General features: G+C 58.4%; 2 protein-coding genes across 4 annotated transcripts; both read right to left on the bottom strand.

Annotated features, from left to right (window-relative positions):
* Positions 1–52: 52 nt before the first annotated feature.
* P4HB (prolyl 4-hydroxylase subunit beta) lies at positions 53–10,733 on the bottom strand. 2 transcript variants are annotated; one of them, XM_064270526.1, is made up of 11 exons: positions 10,557–10,731; positions 9,019–9,225; positions 7,139–7,272; positions 6,865–7,002; positions 3,477–3,581; positions 3,247–3,372; positions 2,736–2,936; positions 2,291–2,411; positions 2,019–2,200; positions 1,847–1,933; positions 53–949 (listed from the first exon to the last, which is right to left on the bottom strand). In XM_064270526.1, exons 1-11 carry the CDS (start codon positions 10,705–10,707, stop codon positions 869–871), a joined length of 1,533 nt encoding a protein of 510 aa, XP_064126596.1. In that variant the 5' UTR covers positions 10,708–10,731; the 3' UTR covers positions 53–868. The 2 variants fall into 2 exon arrangements, with proteins under 2 accessions (XP_064126596.1, XP_064126597.1); XM_064270527.1 differs by lacking the exon at positions 1,847–1,933 and having other exon boundaries at positions 1,934–2,200; positions 10,557–10,733.
* A 6,382-nt stretch (positions 10,734–17,115) lies between these two features.
* On the bottom strand, positions 17,116–20,198 carry ARHGDIA (Rho GDP dissociation inhibitor alpha). 2 transcript variants are annotated; one of them, XM_003417329.4, is made up of 6 exons: positions 20,090–20,198; positions 18,318–18,531; positions 18,029–18,112; positions 17,697–17,773; positions 17,553–17,616; positions 17,116–17,430 (listed from the first exon to the last, which is right to left on the bottom strand). In XM_003417329.4, the coding sequence occupies exons 2-6, from the start codon at positions 18,505–18,507 to the stop codon at positions 17,231–17,233; spliced, it is 615 nt and encodes a 204-aa protein (XP_003417377.1). In that variant the 5' UTR covers positions 18,508–18,531; positions 20,090–20,198; the 3' UTR covers positions 17,116–17,230. The 2 variants fall into 2 exon arrangements, with proteins under 2 accessions (XP_003417377.1, XP_023412552.1); XM_023556784.2 differs by lacking the exon at positions 20,090–20,198 and having other exon boundaries at positions 18,318–19,512.
* Between the last annotated feature and the right edge of the window lie 1,692 nt (positions 20,199–21,890).

Raw genomic sequence — 21,890 nt, 5'->3', positions numbered from 1 at the left:
GTTTGCTCGGCTTGGGCAGGAGGAGGTAGATCACAATGCAGGAGCAACAATAGGTAGTAAAATTTAAACTTTATTTGGCCAATGTGTTCAATTCTAATATTGGGTAGAAATGCCTGAAGAACTGTTGACACTTGTCTTGGCAGTCACCCAGACAGCCCCGCTCCCAGCCTGGGAATCGAGGTCCTGTTTTGTGCCTTGGTCGGCCTCCGGCCACCTTGCAGGGCAAAGGGTCCGGCGTGCCAGAGCTGGGCCAGGGAGGGGGGCAGAGGGACTGCCCAGGCTGGCCCTGGGCCTCTGAGCGGAGTGGCAGCCCCTTCCCATGGTGGGACCCAACCTCTGCCAGAGATCTGGAAGTCTCTGTTTAACCAAAAAATGAAAGCCATGCTGTTGTGGCCACACTGGCACGAGGTGGAGAGTGGCTGTGCCCAGCCTGGGCTGTTCCTGTCCCCATGTTGGGTATGGACTCCCAGGAGGCCCAGCCAAGGAGAAACACACCCTGACACCGAAAAACGTTTAATGATCCCACAGGCGGAATTCCTGAGCAGCATGGCGTAAACCTCTGCAGGAAGGGGCGCTGCCTGCGTGGGATCCCCAAACATTTCAGAGAGCGCTCCAGACAGATACAGGTACAGAAGTACATCACAATGAAAACCAAGAGCAGGCAGCCAGGCGGCCCTGGAGACAGATCCTTTCCAGACGGAAGAGCCAGAGGGGAGGCAGGGAGGTGTACTTGTGTTAGGGGAAGCGTTAGAGGTCCCTGGATTTCGGTTGCTGCCCCTGCAGGGGGTCCTGGGGTCTCCAGAGGCACCGCTGCCGGGAGGGCTGCCCTGAGGTATGGGCATCTGGGGTCCAGGTCAGTCTTCCAGCCTCACAGCTCATCCTTCACAGCTTTCTGGTCGTCGTCTTCCTCCATGTCTGGCTCCTCAGCCTCCTCCAGATCTTCTAGATCCTGGGTGTGTGAGAAAGGGGGTTAGATGGACCCTCAGTGCCAGCGGGGGCATACATGGCCTCAGCGCCTGCCTGGCCACTGAGGATATGTGCAGCTGCTTCTTGAGCAGATGGTGTGGGGGCCGGGGGGTAAGCGCTGCCACCAGGTCCTCAGCAGATGACCAGGCGGTATACCTCTCTCCCGGTTTGACACCAGAGGGGTCCCCACCCTGGCAGGGAAGACCACCTGCAGTGAGGACCCAGCAATCACCCTGTCTTGCAAGTCACCCTGCCAGCCCCAGGGCCCTGAGATGGGAGGACTGCCACCACGGGCCTCTCCCTGCATCCACACCTACACTAGGCAGCCAGGGAGGGGGGCTCCCTCAGGGCTGACCACTTCCCGCCCCAAGAAGACCTGCTGTGAACACGTAGGTACGTTCATGTTTAAGGAAAAAGAAATCGTTTCCCCCCTTAAAAAATGGCTTCCAGGATGCCAACTCAGGCTCCTGAGCAAGACAAAGGCTCCTGTGAGGGGGCCGTTCCCCTGCTCCCTGCCTTGGCAGCCCTGCTGTGCCCCGACCAGGGAGGACAGGCCTCGAAGGAGCACCGTGATGCCCCGCTGCCCAGCAGGGCACCTTCCATGGCACAAGGCACAGCGGCTGAGGGGCTCGGGAGTGACGCTGTGCGTCACAGTTGGCGGAAGAGAGAGAACCACATAGACTCCAGAAGCAGACACCAGCGTCTAACGCTGTATCCGGAGCCACCTTCGCAGCACAGGTGAGGCGGTCCTCACAGCAGGGTGGGCAGTGACTGGACAGACACACGTACTCCGAAAGCAACGCGAGCAGCACACCCAGCAGGACTACGTGGGCTGAGCCCCTCCTCCAGCCCACCTGGGTCGGTGAGAATTAACACTTACGTCCTCATCCCCTGCCCCGTCCTGCCCACCACTCTCCAAGAACTTCTTAAACCCTTCCAGTGTCCGCTCCCCGTTGTAGTCAATGACCTGCAGAGACACTGAAGGTGAGGCCCGTCCCGGGCCGGCCGCAGTAGTCCTGCCGCCCACCTGCCCGGCCACCCTGGGCACGCACTCTCTTGTCGGTGCTGGCAGGGAAAAACTTGAGCGTGGGGAAACTGTGCACTTTCACCGCCTCCACCTCGTTGGCCGTGGAGTCCATCTTGGCGATGACAATGTTCTCGTGGTCCTTGTATGTCTCTCCCAGCTTGTCCCAGATGGGAGCCAGCTGTTTGCAGTGACCACACCATGGGGCATCTGCAGGGAAAGCAGCTCTGGTCTGTCTCCAGGCCCCCCATGCAGAGGCCACCCCCACCCATCCCGCTAGGGCAGGAACGGTGCACTCACAGAACTCCACAAAGACGTTCTTCTTCTCGTCAAATGCCACCTCCTCGAAGTTCTTGCCGACCAGCACTTTGACCGGCTGCTTGTCCCAGTCCTCAGGCAACTCCTGGCTCATCAGATGTGGCTGTGGATGAGGATCCAGTCACAGGGAGAGTGGGGGCCTCTGGAGTCCTCGGGGCCCAGAGTGGCCCACAGAGTCACCAGTCACAGGGACATGTGCCAGGAGTCAGAGGGACATGGAGCCTCGCACTCAGGGCTGCCCGGGAGAAAGTGTGCCTGCCCTGCCCCGACTTCCCAAAAGAGCTCGGATACTTGTCCTGCTGCCACACAGCAAGGGGTTTCTCGTCCCCCAGACATTATAAAGAATGGTGACTTTCTCACTGCCTCATGGGGTCTGACACCTGTGAGCCACAAGAAATTGGGGATGGCTGGGCCCAGAGCTCCTCACCTTGATTTTCCCTTCCAAGAACTGGTCACAGAACTCCTTGATCTTGTCTGCTGTCAGCTCGTCCGACTCAGGCTTGTACTTGGTCATCTCCTCCTCCAGGGTAATGAGACGCACTGCCGGGCACTCCTCTTTCTTGAGACCGAAAAACTCAAGGATCCGCTGGTTGTCGGTGTGGTCGCTGTCGATGAAGATGAAGAGGATCTCGGGGAAAAAAAGGCACACTGAGATAGTACCGGGAAGACCGGGGTGTTCCAGGCCTGGGTGTCTAATTTCTACCACAGCCACCGAGCTCAGATTGATCCACCCAGAGCAGACCCACCGGGCCTGGGAGCCTGACCCCAGGACCACACAGTCCCCAGCATCCTGGCTCCAAAGGAGGGGTCCTCACCGAAGCAGGTGTGCGCTCCAGGAGGGTCTCGGCAACACCCTGCAACCCAGCCCCTCTGGAAGCAGTGCTTATCTGCCCCACCCACTGCCGTCCCCACACTGGCCAGGTGCCGAGGCGGCTCACCTTGCCCTTGAAGCTCTCAGCCGCCTTCTTGAAGTTGCTCAGTTTGCCATTGTAGTCAGACACACTCTTGGGCAGGAACAGCAGAATGTGTGTCTTGATCTCACCTCCGAAAATCTTCGGGGCTGTCTGTGTCAGAAACGTAAAGTCACGTGGTCTGAGCTGTGAGCTGAGCCTCAGTGCAGGGAGCAAGCCTGGCCCCACCACCCCACGCCCAGCAGCCCCGTGCCCACCTGCTCGGTGAACTCAATGACCAGTGGCAGCTGGTTGTGCCTGATGAAGTTCAGGAGGCTCTCCTTGGTAACCTCCCCCTCAAAGTTGTTCCGACCTTCGTCAAACTGGGGACAGAAGAGTGTCAGGAGCAAGGCCACCCAGGGCTTTGCCAACAAGGCAGCCAGGCAGCTCTGCTCCCCATCTGGGCACTCCAGGCCTTCACCCTGCCCCCTACCCACCTCAACCTGGAGAGCAAGCACTACCACGATGGCCAGTGGGGCAGTGAGGAAAGCCCACCCAACACTGCTGCCTCCCTCAGAACAGCGAGCAGGTCGGCAGGGGCGAGTCCAAGCCCGAGCAGGTGGAGGCCTCCACGTGCCAGAACGGCAGCGGCTCCGAGCCCCAGAGGTCTGTCCTGTGACCCGCTCACACGCCCTTCTGCCGGCAGTTCTGAGAACCTCCACATCCTGGGGTGCCGGGAAAGCATCTGGCTTTAATGTATAAACTACCCTCCTCAGGTTCGCAGTGTGGCCCCAACAACCCCTTCAGGGCCTGCAAGGTCACGTATTTCCCTGTGACAGGAAGATGTCACCATCCAATCCCACTGCAACCTCTCGGGAGCGCACAGCTGACTCTCCAAGGCCACATGCCGTGAGCATGAGGCAGACTGCTGCAAGACAGCACCCAACTGACCTCCAGGAAGCCATCAAACAGCGCCGCCCTTACCACTAACACTCTTGCCTGGGGGCTATTCTTTTTGTGAAAATATGTCATTTATGATAACACATAGAGACTTTACTATGAATTTTAAAGTTTCTCGGTTTAAATCTTTGGTACAAGCCATCGACCACTGCGATCCACATCAACAGAAGCTCTTCAGGGTCAGTACTATGATGTCTAAATGTTTAAGGGGCCCTGATCCCACGAGGTGGAACATTAGCTATTGAGGAATATCAGCCACTGTCACTTCAGAGGTTGGACAGGGCCTGGTCTTGGGCGGAGAAGGCGAAGGAGAAGCGAAGCTGCTGCCTCCTCAGCAGGCGGCACAGAAACAACTACCGGAGGAAGTGTTTGCACAATGTGCTAAGATGTCGCCCAGGAGCGTGTTCTCCTCTGCCGAGACTTCTTACAAGGGACACTCACAGATGGGTATCGCCTCGTACAAGGCTTTTTCTTCACTTCCTCAACCAGTTCCCAGAAGAGTGGCTGTCAGCCCCACCCACCGCCTGTCACCTTCTGCAGAAAGCCCTGTGGCTGCACATTTGGGCTCCACCACCAAACATGCGGCTAAACACACCGGTCCTGCTGTGTGCCGGCCGCTGAGCAGGGGACACAGCGCCACACTCCCACAGGATTCAGGGACAGGGGCTTTCAAACCGATTGTTCCTTTCCGGAACCACAGGGGGAGAGAAGATAAAAGATGGGAAGAGGTGGGGCCGCCAGGCCCTTCCAGGCTCCTTGGGAAACTGGCTGCTGGCTGAGCCAGCTCATCAGGCCCAGCGTGAGCGAGGCCCACTTTCTCCAGGGATCTTGCTAGGCGGTGATTAGTGGGTATGTGAACCCCTGTGCAGCCCGCAGCCTCCCCAGTGCCCCAGCACTCCCTGCGGCCACCACGCTGCGATGCTGCGCAGAGCTGCCACCCCTAACCTGGACCACAGTCTTTCAGAAAGGCTGTGTATCACACGAGGGTCGTCATCTACTTCGGGAAGAACAGGCAGTGCAGGGGGCAGGGCTCTGTCTACATTACAGAGGCAACACAAAGCCTGGTGCTCTGGGCTGGTGTGGGCGGCTTGGTCCCTGGGTGACAGCTAGCTAACAAGGACAGCCCATCCTACCTGCCCCAGTGCTAAAGAACAAGAGACATGAAGTGCTGGCACAGACAAAGGACAGCCAACTCACCAGACCACTGGTCACATTACTGGGAACCAACAGCCCCAGTGCCAGCATGACCCCACTCGTCATTTTTCCAGCCCGCCACCTGGTCCCACAAATAGAAAGGCCAGCTCGCTTTTTGGAGCCAGGTCTGACAGCCTGACGCGGCATCACAGGGCTGAGTGCCCAAGGATGGCTGCAGTGGGGCTGGAGGATCTGCGCTCTGTGCTGCCTCAGCTGTGCCCCCTCCTGGCCCAGCAGCACAACTCACCAGGAAGCCAAGTCCACAGCTCTAGGCACCCATACCACCTGAGCCACCTGGCTGGGGGGATGCACTGCCACTGGAGTGGGTGGGTTACACCCCAGCCATGCAGACATTCCTGGGCAGGAAAAATCACACAATCACCTGGAAAAGTGATCTATCGCGTGCCACGTCCTCTTCCAGCAGGAGGAAAAACAAATCTTCACTGTACCCTTCAAGAAGGATCTACAAGCACCCAAGGCCTCAGTCCAGGATTCAAGTCCTCCTTCTAGGCTTAAGGGCAATGGAAATGGAAGAGCTGGACTCCACGCTTCCACAGGCCTCTAGGAACTATAGACTCCAGGAATCTAAATGCAGCTACACTGCCTCCTGACCTCAACCATGCACGACTGTTCGTAAGTCACATGTCCAGTTAAAATGTCGGTCCCTCTGTGATGACAATAGGTTCACTTGGGGCACGCTCGGAGGACTTCTACGCGCGGAGAAAGAAGACAGAATGTCTTGCGTTCTCTGGTGCGATAAGAGAACCCAGACAGCCGTTTGCTCCAAACCTAAAATCCTTTCCTCTCCACGGGGACAACCAGAACAGGTCAGAGACCCAGGTCCCCACCCCTGAAGCACTCTTTCTGCCCTCTCACAGATCTTTCACTCCCTTTCTGCTAGCACCTTGCTACCTAAGTACACACTGTCTCCTGCATCCAGGTAGTGCCATGTTCCAAGAGTGAGGGGTGGTCACCCTGTCGACCTGCCCGCCTGGCAACAATCCTCCCGATGACTAAAATAAAAGGTGCAAAAAAGGCCCACCACACACCACCCTTATTGGTAACACTGTGCAAACAGGAACCCCGGCCGATCAGCATCGAAGTATGACAGCAGCTTCTCCCAGGAGCTGCAACAGCCAGCTTGGCAGTTTTCAGGCTGGATCCTGGGGGTCTGCAGAACCCCTCAGGGCTGGAACACGGGAGGTGGACACTGCCAACAGAGCGAGAATGCTTCCACAAAAAGCTAATGCTCAGAAGTGGGTCCGCTTGTGCCTTTTACAAACACCGCACACTGGCCACCACAGCAGATGACCCGTGCAGCCCCGCCTGAGGTCTGAAGATCCAGCTTAAGTGGCTGATACAGTACCTACTGCAGACAAGGGCCCTGGGCGGCACTCTGGGCTGGGTTGCAGCCCCAGGGCCTCCTGGGGGCAAGGTTCTTCCCGGAGATAGTGAAGCCTCACCCCTCTGCAGATTGCGCCCGGAAAACTGGGCAGGTGCCCGGGGCCTCACCTTCTTGAAGAGGACAACCCCATCCTCGTGGAGCTGGTACCTGGAGAACACGTCACTGCTGGAAGTAATCCCAAATGGTATGTCATCGACAGACTCCGCTGCCAGCAAGAACTGCTTGGCAAAGTCCGACTCCACGTCCTGGAAGAGGAAGGACAGGGTGGCCACACAGCCCCACATGGCCCACCCACAAGGGGCACGGCAGGACCAGGCCTGGGGATGGGGCAGTGGGACCCCTGTGGAAAGACAAGGTTGGGGGTGGCACTCCAGCCACTACCTTGAAGAAGCCAATGACGACCACCTCACTGGACTCCACCAGGGACTCTGCTGAGGCGCTGTCGGTCAGCGTGGTGGCGGCAGGGCCTGTGCGCTTCTTTAGCCAGTTCACAATGTCGTCGGCCTCCCTGCCGGCTGGACCCAAACACAGGCAGGTTATTCTCTGAGGCCAGGGGCACCGCTGCCCAGAGGCAGCCGACCTCCTGTTATCATCTGAGCTAGCACCTGGGGTGACGTGGCATCTTGCCGGCCCACCCTTCCAAGAATCTTTTGTGCATGAAAGACCGTGGCTGCGTTTAATGGAGAAAAAACAGTGACATGATGGTAAATCGTTTTTTTTCTTTGATCTTTTACATTTTCTAAACTGCATTTGACGTTTAAGTTCGCTAAACATGCCGACATGCACATACTTTTTTTCCACCTGAGGACCTCAGGAAGGTTTCACCTGGATTGTAGTGACGTGGTGTAACTAAGTTCATCTCAGTGCTGCTTTCCCCCTCACCCTCCCAGGCCTCTGAGCTCACAGGTGGGCCAGGTGCTCCTGGTCCCTGGCTTGCCCTCCATCCCTCCCAGACTGTTAAGAATTCAAATGTCATCATGCACTTGCATGCCACCACAAGCAGACAAAAAGAACACAAGTAAACCTGCTCCTGAGATCTTGAATAACTACTTTACCCACCTAAGGTCTGACTACCTGGTACGATTTAGGAAGGGTGCCAGGTCTCAGGTTAAAAGGATTCAGCCGAGTGGTGGCGAAAAGCTGAGTCACCAGTTGTGAGTGGATTTAAGAGCAGTTGTCCCACCTAGCAAACCTAACTATTAGCAACTACATCGTGGCCAACTGTGGACACAGAACTTCCTGTTCCGAAAGCAAACACAAGTACAAGTGCGAGCCACACGCTAGCAGCCACTAGGCAATCAAGGCTGTTGACGTTAGAATGACAAGACAGAATTACTCTGAGGAACGCCTCTGCCGACACTGAGGTAGATGGTTACAGGCCACAACCACGCAGGTCTGGCGGACGTGCCGCGGAGCCCACCTTTACAGACAAAACACTCTTCTTCAAGGCCGCCCGTTCTGATGTGGCTACAGAGGGCCGTCCTGCTTCTCCGCCAGGCAGATGGAGCTGGGTCTGCATTCGGGTGCTGCCACTGGTGCCATGTGACACTGGGCATGTGACTGAGCTACTATAAGCCTCAGCTCCTTACAGGCACTCAGCTCGGCGGCACCTGGCATACCACGAGCACCCCCTGGGTGTCACTGCTACACATGCTACTCCTAGAAACACTGACAGCTCAGCGGGCCTGTGTGGTTGGCGTGGCGCCAGCCACCCTCTCACTGTTGAATCTTACCCCCACTTCCCACCCAAAACATCACAGCAGATCACATGGTATATACCCTCCCCCACCCCCACTTGAGGAGTTGTTTCAGGACAAGAGAGCTTTCCTGCAGGACTTTTAAAACCTGAACAGAGAAGCCGGTCTGAGAACAGGTTCCTGCCACGCCTCTCAAACTCCTTCCTACTGGACTGCAGGTGAAGAGCCCCTCCAGGCCTACGGGCAAGGCCCTCTCTCCAACCAACCAAACCCACTGCCACAGAGGCAATTCTGACTCACTGTGACTCTCAAGGTAGAGTTTATTGCCCATAGAGTTTGAAAGCTATAAATCTTTATGGAAGGAGACTACCATGTTTTTCTCCCGCAGAGCAGCTACTGGGTCCAAACAGCCGATCTTTCTATTAGTAGCTGAGTGCTTTAACCACTGTACCACCAGAGCTCCTCACTTCTCTAAAGGCAGTTAAACAGTCGTGGTCCCACCTGTGCATTCTCTGGGGAAAGCCATACCCGACCCATGCATTCCTTGGAGCAGCTGTACCCCACCTGTGTACTCTCTGGGGGAGGCTGTATCTCCATTTTTGAAAAACTTAATGGTAGGGTAGCCGCGGACGCCATACTGCTGGGCCAGATCAGACTCTTCGGTGGCATCAACCTTCGCCAATCTGATTTCAGAACCTTCTGCCTTTAGTTTTCCAGCTGCTTTGGCATATTCAGGAGCCAGGGCTTTGCAGTGACCACACCACGGGGCGTCTGGGAGGAAAAAAAAAAAAAAAAAAAAGCTAGAAAGTGTACCAGGTCCAGCCTATCACTTCCCCCTCTGGCTCCTTAGGTACTTCCTTCATAAAAACTTTATCTAACGGCCAAGATAACCCTCCTTAACACACCATGCTAAGCCCTGTCTTGGTGCTCTTGGGCAACACTGGGACTGAGGCCAGGAGGAACTGGTCAGCAACAAACGCCCACCCTACTTTTCTGGCAGATTTGAAAGACTAGTAACCTCACACTACCTGTAAACAATTAGGGCAAAAGTGTCCCTGGAATCTCTCAAGAATCCAGAAAAAAGTTTAGAAAGTTTGTGTGGCTGTCGTACACCTAGCAAGAAGAAGTCACAGATACGTGACGCATGTGCTCATCATGTCCCAGGGTCTCCAATCTGGTCCTTTACATGTGGACATAGAGCTGTCAGTCAACAAGGGCTAACAGCTGCGTGCAGCAGAAGCTGACCACCCAGGCGTAGTTAGGCTTGCACACTCACACATGCAAATAAAGGCTGGGATGCCAGTCTGCGGCACTATTAAAGAAATAGCTATCTCAGGTTAAACGGGTGTGGGCACAGCATCCAGCGTGCTCTTACGTGAGTTCAGTTAAGAAACGTGGAGGCTAGCCAGCGCCTGGCTGTATGCTGAGGCTCACATGGGTCGGTCCTGTTTTTCTTATTCTTTCAGGGGTCCTGCCATGTGGCCATCAGACACAAAGGCGCCTGACTGGCTCCCAGTCCAGCATTCAGCCTACTGAGCCCTGAGCATAGCTGCTTCCATTTTAGGCAAAAAAAGCGCCCCTTAAGCAACACGGTGAGGCTGTGAACGCTGACAGGGCCTGCACCCGTCTGAACAGTAGGCTTTAGCCCCCAGGATGAGCAAAACCTCAAAAGGTGCTAAAGTTCAACCCGTCTGAGAGGGGCCTGCCGCTGACAACCCAGAACTGCGAAGAGACCCCAACAGCAGCTCAGAGATCAGTTCAGGGTACCCATGGCGGCCAGACATCTGGGGAGGCGCAGCAAGGCTGCGCTGGCCTGTCCACCCCAGGGGACGGGGCTCCCCACACAAGCCCCGCACCGGCCCCTCCCGGCAGCGTAGTCCCCGACACACCTCCCATCAGACACGGGCAGGATCTGGAGGCCGGGCCAGGGATCTGGGGCAGGGCAGGGCCCTGGGGGCGAGGGCTCGACCAGGCGGGCAGGGTAGGGTCTGTGGCCAGAACCCAGGGGCAGGGGCAGGGGCAGGGGCAGGGGCAGGGGCAGGGGCAGGGGCAGGGGCAGGGGCAGGGGCAGGCGCAGGCCCGGGCCGCCCCACTCCACTCACAGAACTCCACCAGCAGGTACTTGTGGGCCGCCAGCGCCTCCTCGAAGTTGCTCTTCTTCAGGACCAGGACGTGGTCCTCCTCCTCGGGGGCGTCGGCGCGGACGCTGGCCGCCGCGGCCAAGGCGAGGCAGAGAAGAGCGCGGCACAGCATGTCGGCGCGGGCGGGCGGACGCTTCGGTTGGCGCCGCCGAGACAGTGCGAGCAGAGCGCGCACCCGCCCGGCCTGGCCTTTATACATCCGGCCCTTGGGCGCGCCGCCGCCGCCCGCACGCTCCGCCACCGCCCACACGTGCCCGCCGGCTTCCTCCCATTGGCCGGAGTAGCCCGGGGCCCGCCTCCGCCGCACTCCGATTGGATGTTCATGCCAGACCCGGCCCCGGATTCGGAATCGCACCGGAGGTGGCCCTCGCCCTCTCCCAGGATTGGCCGGAGGGCTAGCGCTCGCGCTCTTCCCCGGCCTCTCATTGGCTTCCGGCGGAGAACTTTCTCTCCCGCGACTTCTCACTGGCGGCTTTCTCCCGCACCTTCCGCCAGTCGAGAATGGCTGCGTGCTTTGGCAGCCCGGGATTTGCTGCTTCTGATTGGCCGAGGGATGCGCGCACCCTGCACGTCCCTCCGTCAAACGTGGCAGTGGGGCGGGACCCCTGCCGGGGGGCGGGGCCGCACATGCGCCTCCGAAGCCCCTCGTGTTGGATTCTGACTGGACCGCGTATCCGTAACTGGCACCCGCCCCCCAGCCCGCGAGCCGGAAGCTGGGTGAAGTAACTTCCGGGAGCGTGTCGCCCGTGCGCCCGGAACTGGGACGGATGGGCAGTTGGATATCTCGGTGCCGTGCCTGGGCCCTGAGCGCCTTAGGAGGCTCGGAAAGCGCCTTCCGCGCCGTGGACCCGCGGTCCGGCCTTCGGAGCAGGCGCCAGGGCGCGAGGAGATTATAGCCGGCCGAGAAGACTCGGGGAAGGTGCTGTCGTGTCTGGGGCGGGAAGTAGAACTTTTAACCAATTGTTGTCCGGTGGACCTCGACTCACGCCGACCCCATGCGTGTCAGAGTGTATCTATGCTCCGTAGGGTTTTCTGGCAGATTTTTCGAAAATAGATGGCTAGTGCTTTTTTCCAAGGCACCTTGCAGTTAGTAGCAGGCCTGAATCGTCTGCACCAGCCAGGGGCTGCAGAACTGGGGCGGAAAGCTGGACGAGGGAAACTTCCTAGCAGACCCAGCACGTGGCAGGGGGCGGCTCACAAAGGCAGGTGGAAGGAAGCAGGTTATTTTGTGGGGCTGTTATGTTGTGGATGTTTACAGCTGCAGGGGCGACACCAGGGTGACCTGCCGGTGCCCAGGGCTGAAACCGAGCACAGGGCGCTGGAAGGACCCTCCTAGGGGGTCACTCAACTGTGCTGTTTTAAGTGAGTTAAGGCTGTCCCAGGTAAAAGGCCCCCAGGGTGTGGCCCTTCCCCTCTGTGCTTGCGTTTCTCTGTCCCTCTCGCTTTCCCGTTCGTTGACAAATCTTAGGAGGCGTTCCTTCCCTGTGATGCTTCTCAGGTGCGCTGGAAGCAGCCTCAAAGACGTCCCAGCCCCCACACAGCTGTGGAGTGAATGTCAAGCGTTTCCTTAGAAGGTAGGACAGGTCTTTCTCCAGCCGTGCTTTGTCACTCACTCGCTGCCATTGAGGCTGCTCAGCACCTGGAATATGGCAAGTCCAAGATATAAAGTGCTTGGAGTGTAAAATGCGTATCAGGTCGCAGAGGCTGAGTTTAAAAAAAAAAGGAGGTTTTATTGATACTTTTTAATAATGAGTACCTGACAAAATATTTTGTGTCGAGTTTAAAACATCTCAAATTAATTCCACTTGTTTTTGTTTTTAACGTGGCTATTAGACATTTTCAAATTACACACGGGGCTCATTTCTATTGGATGGTTCAAAGCCTTCTACCGCCACTGCACTCCTCTCCCCACCTGCTCCACCTCCTTCTCAGGGGTTCTCCCTCTCTGTTCATGCACTCTTTCCTCATTTATGAAATGCCACCTCAGTCTTTTAGGCTCAGAATTAGTGTAATAACTTGGCAGAAAAAAGGGAAGTTTTCCCACATTCAGTGTACGCATCGATTGAGAACATTCTAATTCAGAAGTGGTAAAACAGAGACTGCTCCTGTGCTTTGCAGAGTTTGCGTGTGTTGGTATGTTGCTCTTGAAGCGTGTTTTCTCGTCTTTTCTATGCAGGGCTTCTTCACCGAACATGTGAATGCCCCGACCTCCCCCAGGGCCAGGAGAGCAAGGGTCAACCAGGTGTGGGTTTTATCTGCTCAGGAGAGCTGTCTGCCTCCACAGGATTTTACAGAAGCTGGACTTCTAGGTGAAGACCAGGGCCCTGGCTAGTGTGCTCGCTGTCTGCTGTCTTTGTAACCATGATTGTGAGCAGTCACTGCCTCGGAGACAGCTGAATTGCTTCATACCTGCTGCCGTATCACCCAGTGTTTGGGTGATTGTCACAGCCCTGTTGGCAAAGCACTATTTGGGACCTGAGACAGGATGCTTTTGCCACCCGTAGGTATAAGAGATCATCACAAAGTCTGAATTTAGATGCCAGAATATTGGGGCCAGCATGGTGGTGGCTGATGGGAAGAGGTACCGTAGTGTCACAGTTGACAGGCAGCTAGCCTCAGAATTGCACAGCGACATATTCGTAAAGGATGAACATCCACAAAAGGTTTAGGACGTCAGCTCCGAGGACCCCCAGACAAGGACCAGGTGGGCATCTGAGTGGTTTGTGTGGCTGAGCTGGACTTGGCTGGCTCTGGGCTGGGTGGCAGACGCTAAGCATGGTGTTGCAGGGGGACACTTCCAGGCAGGTGGCCGGGTGGCCAGGGTAGCAGGGCAGGATAGTTCTGTGGCCTCAGTGAGCCTTGGTCAGGTGGACACTGTGGCCTGGGGCGCCTACCCAGGGCACCAGTGGACAGGTCTTGGTGATGTTGATGCTTCTCAGCTGGCATCTGCACCTAACGTGCAGACGCAGCCAAGCTGGGCTGGGAATCGGCAGGGAGGCCTGCTCTGGGGTATGCATGTGAGATCTCCAATCTTGCCAGGCAGCATCCAGCCCCTGCCGAATGTTGGCCGTCTTGGCTGACCACTTCTGTAGGCCTGGCAGCTCCAAGGGGCCAGCTGGCTCTGGCTTGCTCATGCCCCTTGAGTGTAGAATGGTGCAGTCCTAGGTGAGGCTTGGGGTGTGGGGACTGCAGATCCCCATGCTGGGTCTCTGAACCATCACAGCTGCTCAGGATGCTTTCCTGGCTGTCCCATGGTCAAGAAGTTTCCCAGAAAGGAATCAAATGTTTTCACAGCCCCCCCACTCCCAAAATGGAGTTCTGTTCAGCCTGTACTCCAGTGGGGGGTGGGCAAGCTGACAGGCTGGGAACACCCAGAGGGGTTCAGTGGCACTGGAAGATAGGCCCCTCCTGCAGGTTCCCCCTCCACGCAGCCCTGCGTGGGTGTGCCAGCAGTGCAGCTAGAACACCTGGGAGAAGGAAGGTGGTTAGCATGCTCTCCTGCATGACACAGGATGAGGTCAGGCACCAGGAAGGCTTGTAAATGCCAGGACTGCTAATTAACTGGCTACATTCAAAGACTCTCCTGAGTGAGTCCCTGGAGGGGCTGGGGAGGAGGAGGAAGCTGGGGATGGAGGAAGACGTGGGTAGGTCCAGCCCAGGCGAGGCACTGGCTGGACTGGAGACCATGCTGCACACGGGGCCAAGTGGGTTGGGTTGGACTTGGGACCAGGGACACATCACACAGGTGCCAGTGATGAGGCTGGGACAAAGTCCTGGCTCTTGGCAGTGTGCTAGTACAGCTTGGCACTCAGGGTCTGAGTTCACACATCTCCCTAAAGCTGGAAAAAGCCAAGGACAAAACTTCCAGTCCTGTTGGCCCAGCTAGGTCTCAGGCCTCACCCCATAAACAGAACTGCTAACTAGCATGGTTGAAGAAGAGCGGGCAGAGCTAGGGTGACTGAGATTGGAATCAGGCCTGCTGTCTGGCACTCTCCAGGGTGGGCGAGGGTGCCCTGTCAGTAGGGAGGTTCTCGGGTAGAGCTGGGCTGACTTTGTTTCTTCCTGTCTGTGCCTGGCATGGTTGTTTGCCTCTTGGGGAGCCAGGAATGGAATTCTGGGAAGGAGGCTGGAGTGTCTGTCATACTTCCTGGGGCTGCTCTGGGATCTGTGTCGGGCAGCAGCACAGGAGGTACTGTCTGCCTGGTCACCTCCACAGGGCCTTGGCTCCATGCTGTGCTCTGCAGCTCTGCCACTCGGGGACCAACCCAGCACACAGGTGGGCATTCTGTGACCTGGGGGAGAGGAGGGCTCACCTTCTAAATGACAGACATCAGCAGGGTGGTGCCCCATAGTTGTGACAGGAGGGCCTAAGGCCAGGGGTGAAGGCTTTACCTTCAGTCAGCAGCCCAGGTCCCAGCTGCCTGAGCGTGAAGCCAGCACTTTCTGAATGGCTCAGACAGCAGGAGCAGCTTTTTGAAGTGGCCCCGGGCAGGCGGAGCTTCTGGGAGTTGCTCACTGGGCCCTTCCCTGGATGGGGGGGATGGCGTGGTCCCGCACGGCACATCCTGTCCCAGCCCAGCCCTGGCACCACTATCCATGGTATGCTGGGCATCTTCAGAGTGGTGCTTGGAGGTAGAAGGCAGACCCAGGCATTTTGGACAACGGGACCTGGTGCCTGCCAGTGGGGGCCTTCAGGGTCCCTGTAGCAATTCCTCTGAGGCTGTGGTGACCCATGTGTCCCATTCCCCCACCTCATCTGTTTCATCTTGGGTCAAGCAGTTCAAGGAATCCAGCTGATCTCACCATCCGGCCTTCAGGGCCTCCTTGGACAGCCGGCTTCTCCCACTTCCTCTGGGGACACTCTGGCTGGGGGAGCAGCAGTACCTCCTTCTCGCGGCATCGCAAAACTGACAACCTGAGCTCTGGTTTGCTTGGGACCCATTAGCTCTTTATTCCTACTGATTGTCTTTCGCATAAGTCCTGATTCTCCAAATGTGGTCTCTAAAGTTGGGGAGCATATGATTCCATAGTTCCAGGGGGCCCCAAGCAGTTTCCACACCAGTTGGCCAGCAGGGCAGTGCAGGCTCTGGAAGTGGACCCTCCTCGCTGCCCTTGGACCCACAGTCAAAGCTAGGTCTCCCTCAACAGCATCCTGGGTGCCTCCTGGGCAGGAGTGCATACCACCGACCTGGGAGTGCCTCATGACACCACACTTGACCCAGCAGGTTGGAAGAACCAGTCCTGCTCCTCTAAACCAGCAACCACACAGGCTCTGGAGCAATCTTTTCTGAGCTTCACTGGCCCAGAACAGCACCACCCACAAATTTCCACAAAAATGGGATGTTCTAAACCCCCACTATGCCATATAGCAGCCACATGTGCTTGCTGAGCACCTGAATGGCAACCAGTGTGACTAAGAAATGGGATTTGAAGTCTATTTCTGGTCCAACACTACAGGCCACCGTGGGGCTGGGAGCCAGACAGAACAGACTCCACTAGGGGCTGCAAGTCAGCAGACAACCACTTCCTCCCCCTCAGCCCTTCCCACCATGAGACAGAAGTGAGGAAACCTGTTGGCTCCTTTGAGAGAATTTATTCCCGGTCAAAGGGGGAAGCAGGGATGGCCCTCTGCTGTCTGGGATGCTGAAGGCCCAGCAAACACAACACTACGACTGGGGTAGGGGGAAGGGGGAGGCACAGGAGACGGCTCCCAACTCTGTGCTTGGTCCCTGTCTGTCCTGGCTGGGTCCAGGGTTGGGGGGAGAAAGGGGGCCTGTGCCTAGGTGGTGGCACCAAGAGTTGGGTACAGGCGGCAGGGAGCAGGCCAGGGTGGGCCCAGAGGACGGCACAAATGGAGGCAATAAATACTGACAGGCCAGGAATGTGGCTCTGGCCAGGCCAGGTGGGCCAGGTAAGGCTCGGCCACTGGCTTTGTCGAGGGGCTGTTTGGCGGTGGCGGGTGAGTGTAGGAGGTGTCCAAGGTGAGGCCACCCAGCCCTCCTGGGGCAGCTTGACTTTTGGCAATTTGGCTTTCCCCAAGTCACGGAGCCATCTCCACAGCCCTAGGGCCGGGGGGAGCAGCACACCCCACACCTGGGTCTCGGGCTTACAGATGGGGTGGGGACCACATGCTCATGCAGACACCAAGGTGAGAGGTTAGTAACGGCCCTGCACACACTCCACATGTTAAGGCATCATGGTTACACGGTGACTGACAGCAATCGGGCTGGCTAGGTCCCAGGGGCTGGGAGAGAGGTGGGAGCCAGCTGGGGCACCCACAGGGGCTCAGAGGGGCACTGAGTGCCTGCAAAACCCCGCACCATGCCCCACTATGGCCGGAAAAGTGATGGGAACCTGGGTACAAAACGGGAAGTGGGGCCTGGGCCACCCGGCCCACAGCACAGGCAGAAGCAGCAACGAGACACTGACCACGGCGACCACAGTGGAGGCTGGGGCCTGCAGGAAGGGGGCTGGGATGGGAGGCTGGGGACTGGCCGGGCCAGGAGGCAGGCCAGGGCTGCCAAGGGTGGCTTCGGGCCCTATCAGCACTTTGGTATGGGGTCGGGAGGAAGAAGGGGGTGGGGTCGAGTGGGGTGCGTCCGTCTGTCCCTCCCTGTCTGCCTCCCAGCCAGGGCTCAGTCCTTCCAGTCCTTTTTGATGGTGAGGTTCCACTCCCAAGACAGGTGGTCTGTCTTGTCATCATCCGTGAAGTGGGACTTGACAGTGTAGCTGCCCCGTGCCAGCATGCCCTTGGGTGCCTCCTCCATGGGGGTCAGAAACTCATACTCCTCTGCCCGTGGCCCGTAGCTGCCCACCATGTAGTCGGTCTTGTCAACTGCAGCCACAGGGACCCCCCATCAGTGCTGCCCCACCTCCTTCCACCCCCTCCCACCCCACCTGTGCCGGGGTGGCTGTCTGGGGGAGGGCAAGGCACAGAAGAAACACAGGTGCACTCACTCTTAATGCCTTTCCTGTAGGTGTGCTGGATGTACTTCATGCCAGACACGATTTCTCTGTTCACCTGGGGACAGCAGCCGGTCAGCCCCTCAATCAGCCCGGCCCTCCCTGCAGCCCCGTACCGGCAGCCCCCACCCTCCTTACCCGGAAAGAGATTTTTATCCGGTATTCCACGCCTTCCTTAAGTACGAACGACTGCTTCTTGAAGCTCTCCAGGTCTCCTGCGGACAGAAACTCTCAGAGAAGTCTGTGGTTCATCCTATACACCTCAGACCTGCATCAGCCTAGTCCCTCCATGCCAGCACATGGACACACATGCCCCGGTGCAGGCACCCCAACTCTTCAGGCTGTTCCGGGGCCAAAACCCTTCAAAGGCCACCTGGTTGCAGCCGATGTTCCCCACCACAGGGCACCAATGCTCAGGGAAAGCAACAGGGTGCCACCGGCCCCACCCAGGAATCCTGGCTGCCACGCACCTGTCAGGTCCAGTTCCAGGGGGCCTGGGGCGGTGCTGCACACCAGGGTCAGCCGTGTCACGATGACATTGGGGACGTTGGGGTCTGGGGATGGACAGAAAATCAGCGCCCCAGTCCTTGGTAACCCACGAGGGGGGCGGGACGCAGGGGAAGTAGCGGCCTCACCAGCAGAAATGGCTGCGTGGCCCAGCAGGACCACCTTGTACTCGGTAACCCACCAGAGCAGGACAGGGGAGCAGCAGATAAAACTCAGAGGAAAGGCTGCCTGGGGGAACAGTGGGGTCCTCACCGGCAGACACGGCCACGCGGCCCAGCAGGGCCTCCTTGTACTTGCGCAGACTCTCATCGTCCTTGTCCAGCTCCTGGATCTCCTGGATGCTCTTCTGGGCCGGTGGCTTGTAGTTAACCGAGTGCTCATCCTCCTCATTCTCAGCTGCAATCTGTGCCAGCTGCTCAGCGGTGGGCTCCTGCTCAGCCATGCTCACTCACCTCGTCTGGGATGCCTGGGGGTCGGCAGGAGCTGTGGCAGCCTGGAGGAAAGCCTGTGCCCCCTGGGACCCTGCCACTAAAGAAGCCAGCCCTCCAGCCCCCTGCAGGCCACTCCTAAAGGAGGAAAACAGGAAGGGGGCTCCTGCTGCAGCCAACGTGTGCCTGAGGAACAGAGAGTGCCCAAGGAACAGCTTTCTGCAACTCAGAAAGAACCCACATGTATCCCAGGCCTGCCCACCTCAGGGGAGTCATGCTGGGGGGGGGGGGGCGTGGGCAGTGCAAGGCACCACGCAGACAAGGCACCCAGGACTGAATGGGCACCACTGCCCTGCTCCCTCAGGGACCCAAGGGAAGGGGGTGAGGCTGGGGCACCTCATGACCTAGCTACCCTCAGAGCCACCCGGCAGGGCCTGAGTGGATCACCTCTAAAGACTCGGGATATTGCTGCCCAAGCCCGCTGCCATGACCCCCACCGGTCAGTGAGCTCAGCCTCCCTGTAAGGGCCACTCCTCTGACCCAGACCCTACCCCCCATAATGAAACCTTTAAGCAGAACACAGGCTCCGACTCAACCTGCTAACATCAAGCTCTTCTGGAGCTCAGCTCCACAGGGGCCTCCGCGGGACACGAGGCCAGCCCCAAGTTTCTGCCAAGGTTCCCTCCAACTGTGTGAGTTTGTGACCAAGAGTCCCCAGAGAAGTCACACGGGGCTTTCCCGCTAGGGACCCACATTCTGCTCCCACTGGAATTCTCCAAGCGGGATTCCCCTACGTTTGCTGAAAACCCGCTCAATCGTTTCAAGCTCTCAGGCTTTTCCGGGAAAAGTAACCAACCCCAGGAACAGGCCTACTTCAAAACTGGGATGCACGTAGTGGCCCCAGGGTTGGGCCTCGGAGCCGCCGCAGGCCCTCCCTCGCCTCCCGCTCGCTGCCCCCCAGGATTCCTCTAGGATTTCTTGAAAGGCGCGGGCCCGGGGCGCAGCAGGGTGGCCTCAGGGCAGCTCTGCCTCGAGAGCGCGCGCCCCGCCGCCAGCACTTCCGTGCGGCCCTGCAATCTGGGCGGGCGAGGCCCGGCGGGGCGGGGCTGCCGCGGTGCACGAAGACCGGCGCGCCCCACCGCTGGCGCGCCCCGAGGGTCCACAGGCCCCGGGCTCTGCCAGCCGCCTCACGTGCCGGATGCGGGGCGCATCAGGCTCGGGTGCAGGCGGGTGGGTGCGCATCGGCGGGGCCGGGCAGCCAGCCGGATGGCCACAGCGAGGCCCCTCCCCGCCCCAGGCGCTTCCTCCCCGGCTCCGCGCCGCCTCCGCCCCGGACGGCACGTGCGGCCGCCGCCCGCCCGCCCGGGGTCCGCGCCCTCCGCTCCCCGGCCACCGCGCGGGCCAGGCCCGATTGTCACCGCCGCGCGCAGCGCCGTCCTCGCGCCCGGATCCCGCCGGGATCCCCAGGCCGGGCCGCAGGGCGGGGCAGGGCGGGGCTGCGGAAACAAAGCCGGCGGCGCGCGCCCCTCATCCGCCCGCGCGGCCCCATCTCGTCCCGTCCACCGCCCCGCCACCCCGCCGCCCGCGGGCACTCACCGGAGGGTTCGACCGCGCGGCCTTTCGCTCCCTCCCGCACGAAGTGACGAACGTCGCGGCGACCCACCCGCCTGCCAGCCCGTTTGTCACTTCCGGGGTCACGCGACTTCCGCTCCCAGGCGGGCTGGGCCACACCCGGGGCGCATGCGCGGGCAGGGCCGGGTCGGAGAGCGCATGCGCAAGGCGCGGGCGTGCGGGAGGCGGCCAGGAGCGCGTCGCCGCCATCTTGGGCTGAGGCTTTGCGGGGCGGTTCCGCGTGGGCGGGCGGAGGGGCTGGGCCGGAGACCGGATGCGGCTTTGTGTTTTCTTCTTTGCTTCTGGTATCTGGGTGCTGTGACTCTCTTGGTTGCTTAAGCACCTCGGGGTACGGCCTCTCGGCCGCCGCGCCCTCCTTCACTTTTTGTAACGAGATGTGCAGAGACGGTGTGACCGAGCTCATGTCCACCGCCCAGACTGAGCAGCTTTGTCGATTATATTGATCTATTAACTGAACGTTTTGATACAGCTTGCTTTTAACCTGGAAGCATTTTGAATCACAGGTCATGTTATCGCCCCTCCAGGCAGTTAACACGCATCTTTAAAATAAGCGTGTCCCTTCACGTACACACGGTTGCAGCATCACACTGAACCCAAAAGCCCGCCATCCACCCCAAATGTTTCTCCCAGAGGGTCGCCCTAACTGGCCTTTTGTCCTCCAACTCGGACCGTCCGCATCGCATTGCTCCTCTTGGTGCCACCTGGCAATGTCCCGTGTCCTGAGGCTTCCTACGAGCTTAAGTGAGCACTCAGCATTGGGTTAGGTTCTGAGGGAACGCTGGGGAGACGGTTCCCAGGCGTCTGGTCAGGTCCCTGCGTGTGGGCCACAGTGTCCCCACTGCCCTGCCCTGTATACTGCTCGTGCTGATGAGCAAGGCCGTGGATACCAGCATCTTCTGGAAACCACCCACACCTAGCCAAGGGCCTGAACCTTTGCTGACTGTCCACACCTTGCAGAGGCCCAAGGCTTCTCCTCTGCCAGTCTCTCCTTTCAGCCCCTTCAGGGCCGACTTCGAATCACAGGGTTCTTCAAGCCCAGCACACTGTCTTCTTCGCTGGGGGATCACTTCAGAGGCATCCCATTACCGAGCAATTCCATGATTGTCAAGTGAAGGAAGTTCCTGGCACTGATGCTCCGCCTCACCTACACCACAGGCCCTGACTCCCTCACCACATCCCAACGCTGGGTGCTGGGTCTCTTTCACTTATTGGTGTCCAAGGCTGGAAGGGCATATATTCTAAATGTGGTTGTTGTTAGGTGCCCTTGAGTTGATTTCTACTCATATCGACCTCGTGACAGAGTAGAACTGCCCCATAGAATTTTCTTGGCTATGTACAATCTTTATGGAGCAGATCACCAGGTCTTTTCTCCCAGTCTGTGAGTGGGTTGGAGCTCCCAACCTTGCAGTTAGCTGCTGAGTGCTTAATGGTTGCACCACCAGGGCTCCTGTCTTAGTTATATAATGCTGCAAGTAGACTAGAAGTCCAAATCCAGAGAACCACCTCCAGGGGAAGGCTTTCTCTGTCGGTTCTGGGGGAAGGTCCTTGTCATCCATCTTTCCCTGGTTTAGGAGCTTCTCAGCACAGGGGCCCCAGGTCAAAGGACGCACTCTGCTCCTGACGCTTCTTGCTTGATGGTACTGAAGCCCCTCTCTTCTCTGCTTGCTTCTCTCCTTTATATCTCAAAAGAGATGAACTCAAGATACAACGTAATCCTGTAGACTGTGTCCTGTCTCATTAACATCATACCCAACCCAGTGCCGTT

This window comes from Loxodonta africana, chromosome 18 (genome assembly GCF_030014295.1).
Source record: "Loxodonta africana isolate mLoxAfr1 chromosome 18, mLoxAfr1.hap2, whole genome shotgun sequence".
Classification (NCBI taxonomy): Eukaryota; Metazoa; Chordata; class Mammalia; order Proboscidea; family Elephantidae; genus Loxodonta; species Loxodonta africana.
This window is presented reverse-complemented; position numbering and strand designations above follow the sequence as displayed.